The sequence below is a fragment of the Limulus polyphemus genome, unplaced genomic scaffold (assembly GCF_000517525.1).
Source record: "Limulus polyphemus unplaced genomic scaffold, Limulus_polyphemus-2.1.2 Scaffold1242, whole genome shotgun sequence".
Classification (NCBI taxonomy): domain Eukaryota; kingdom Metazoa; phylum Arthropoda; class Merostomata; order Xiphosura; family Limulidae; genus Limulus; species Limulus polyphemus.
Window position 1 is genome coordinate 308,285 of NW_013666852.1, and position 2,921 is coordinate 311,205.

General features: G+C 34.8%; 1 protein-coding gene across 1 annotated transcript in view; it reads left to right on the plus strand.

Moving 5' to 3' along the window:
• LOC106462760 (selenium-binding protein 1-B-like) overlaps nt 1-2,921 on the plus strand; it is a 99,223-nt gene that overhangs the window by 91,662 nt on the left and 4,640 nt on the right. Inside the window, exon 12 of the mRNA XM_022390090.1 lies at nt 2,717-2,737. Coding sequence (XP_022245798.1) covers nt 2,717-2,737 — 21 coding nt within the window. The remainder of the gene's footprint in view (nt 1-2,716; nt 2,738-2,921) is intronic.

Sequence of the window (2,921 nt, forward strand, 5' to 3'; positions counted from 1 at the left end):
ATTCTCTTGTCCTAACACTTTTGCATAGTACTGTATTTGGTTTGAAAATTCATTGTACATGTAAATTTACAAAGAAAAAACTATGCACAGTAAAATAGTTTAAAGCATTAATGAAAAGCCACAAAATATCTTTTGTTTATTGTTAACATGAATTATGCTTGTTGTGCAACTTTATTACTTAGAATATTTTAGTGTATACTGCATTTACTTATCAAAAATGTTACATCTTTTTTATCATTAAATGTAAGACAATACAATATGTTTCTTTTAACTTTGGCTGTTTTATAAGTGTTTATGCATTTGTTCATCTTAGACCACAACTTTTAACTTTCATTTAAACCAATTTTTTATATATTTGTATCTATTGCACTGTTACTATCTTGATCAGTATAATTTTTCAAATCAAATTAAAAGAAGGAACACAATTTTACAAATAATCAGGGAAATATTTAACTCTCTAATTAAAGGTTTAGGTAAATTACACTTGTCACTGATTTTTCCCTTGGTGTGTGGTATATGAATATATCACAGGTTTCTATCTTCTGGCAGTGTTATAATATTTATTGCTTAATATGACATTGTATAAGAATGTTGACAGCAGTATCCTTCAGTGGGTTTTCAGATGATATCTAGAGGTTATGGACCAACATAAATTGTAATGAGAAAAACCGGTTGTGGGTAGAGCATATCACTCTGTGTAAATATGAGGTTTCTTTCAAACTGAGGAACCTTGGATTTGGATATATGTTGTGGAACATCATTGAAGATGGTATAGAAGAACTAGGATGTCAGTTGTCAATCCAATGATCTGGTGAAAGCTAGGGTCCAATGTCACTAAACTGTGTTAAGTGTATAATAAAGATTGTTCCTTTTGTTTGTCACTTTTTGTCCAGTCTCATTATTTCATTTAACATTAACCCAGTTAGTAAGAGATTTAATACTACTCTGTAATTGATATCTTGAGTGAATCTCCTGCTATTTAGTGAACCTTTTTGATAACTAATGAATATTCAGTTTACCTGAATATACCACAGAGTGGATAGATAGGGGGAAAACTTTGGTGCTGTAACTGCAAGATATTATTGTTACAGAGTTGGTTGTATCTTTACTTAAAATCCTTTTCTACTAGCTTCTAAAAGGCTTTGTGTTTGAGGAAATGTGTTTTTCACAACTCAAAGGGCTTACGAACAAGAGATAGAATGAGCCACTGAAGAAAGATGTTTGTCTGAGGGTGTTGTTGGGTCTTGTAGAAATCCTCTCCTGGAATTAGAACTTTTGGTGACAATGCAAAGTTCCATGACTTCTATGGCAGCAATGAGAGGAACTGCCAGAATCTGATGTACCCAATATGCCTAATCAAGTTCTTCCCCTTAGAATCAACCTCAGTGTTAAGATAACACTGAATGAGTATTGTTGCAGTAATGTGTTATTTACTGAGTCTGAGACAGGATGAGACAGTCTGTACATGACTCCCAGACTTATACCAGCCAGAATGTCTCAAAACCATCTGGAAATGAAGTAAGACTGAAGACTGTTGGTTAACCTGAATGACAAAATGAGTTTTTCATTGTGCAATGGTGAGCCTCCCAGATCTAGGAGATATATTGCCTATCTAGACATGACCCATAAAGCAGCTTAGGTGAAGCAGGAATGACAGAAGAGCTGCCTAGAGCAACTCATCATTCCGCCATCATAGATCAGAGACATTTATCAGTGTGTCAGGGTCTTCGAGAGCTCATACCCACACTTGTAGTCCTAATGTTTAAGTCACTTTAGCCTAGAGCTGGTTGAGGCTTTTGGGTAGAAAGGCTTATGATACTCTCACACATCCTTGTGAGGAAGGCTAAGCAAATTTCTCTCCCCAGTATTTAAGGGTATAGCCAAGAAAGGTGCAGACCATTGCCTTAATTATTTCAAACAGGTTTACTGTCTGGAAGGAAAACAGATTCAAGCACAAGTAGTACAGTATCAGCATCTCTGTGGTTCAGTGCTCGACTCAATCAAGCATTTGGATATGGAGGAAAGAGCTGAGGGTACTTGATTAGCTGTTCATGGTGAGCCAGATAAGAAATTGCTGAATTTAGAGATAAGAGACAGCATTGAAAGTCGACTGAACCAACACTGCCAGCCTCCTGATCAGTATGGCAGCTAGGATGATCATCAGGTCAAGCACTTGATTATTTAAAGGAAATTTTGACCCTTGTTTTCCATGCTCTGAAGTGATGTTCACCACAAAGTATTTACATTACATTATGTGATTTTCACTTGATTACCATGAAGCTAAGAAATCAACAGTTTGTTGAAGATTCAGAAATGGTGTTGTGATCCTTACTTTTTGAGTTACCAAGTGATTTTCCAGAGTATTTTGCAAAAATAATTTGCCTGATTTAGCAGAGTAGTGAGAGCTCCATGAAGAATAATGCATCATCTTTGCTAGATCTGTATTACTTGTACACCTGTGAGCACATGTAGAACTTGTTCACATGCAGTGAAGAAGTTGTGTATTTTTTTCAGTGTATATTGATAAAAAAAATTATGAAATAGTATAAGTAATTAATCCTGACTTACAAGAACTTTTAGCTGAAAAGTCTTAATTCAGCCATGCCAATCTGTGATTATTCATTTCATGATACCTAAAATGATAAACGCTCAAGTTTGATGGCTTGAAGGTGGCAATACCTTACTAAACAAAAGATACACACAATAACTGTGAAAGGTAACTGAAGGCAGTTACAATGTAATTTGGGTGGGAGCAGGAGACAGTGTGTTGAAAAAAGCTATTAGTGTATGTGATGGCATGTAATAGAGATGTATGTGGCCTTGCAAAGTCATTCATGATTGTTGTATAACACAAATGAATCAAATACATAATAAACACTATTATTATGAGAATTATATGATTGTGTTCAATTAAAATATTT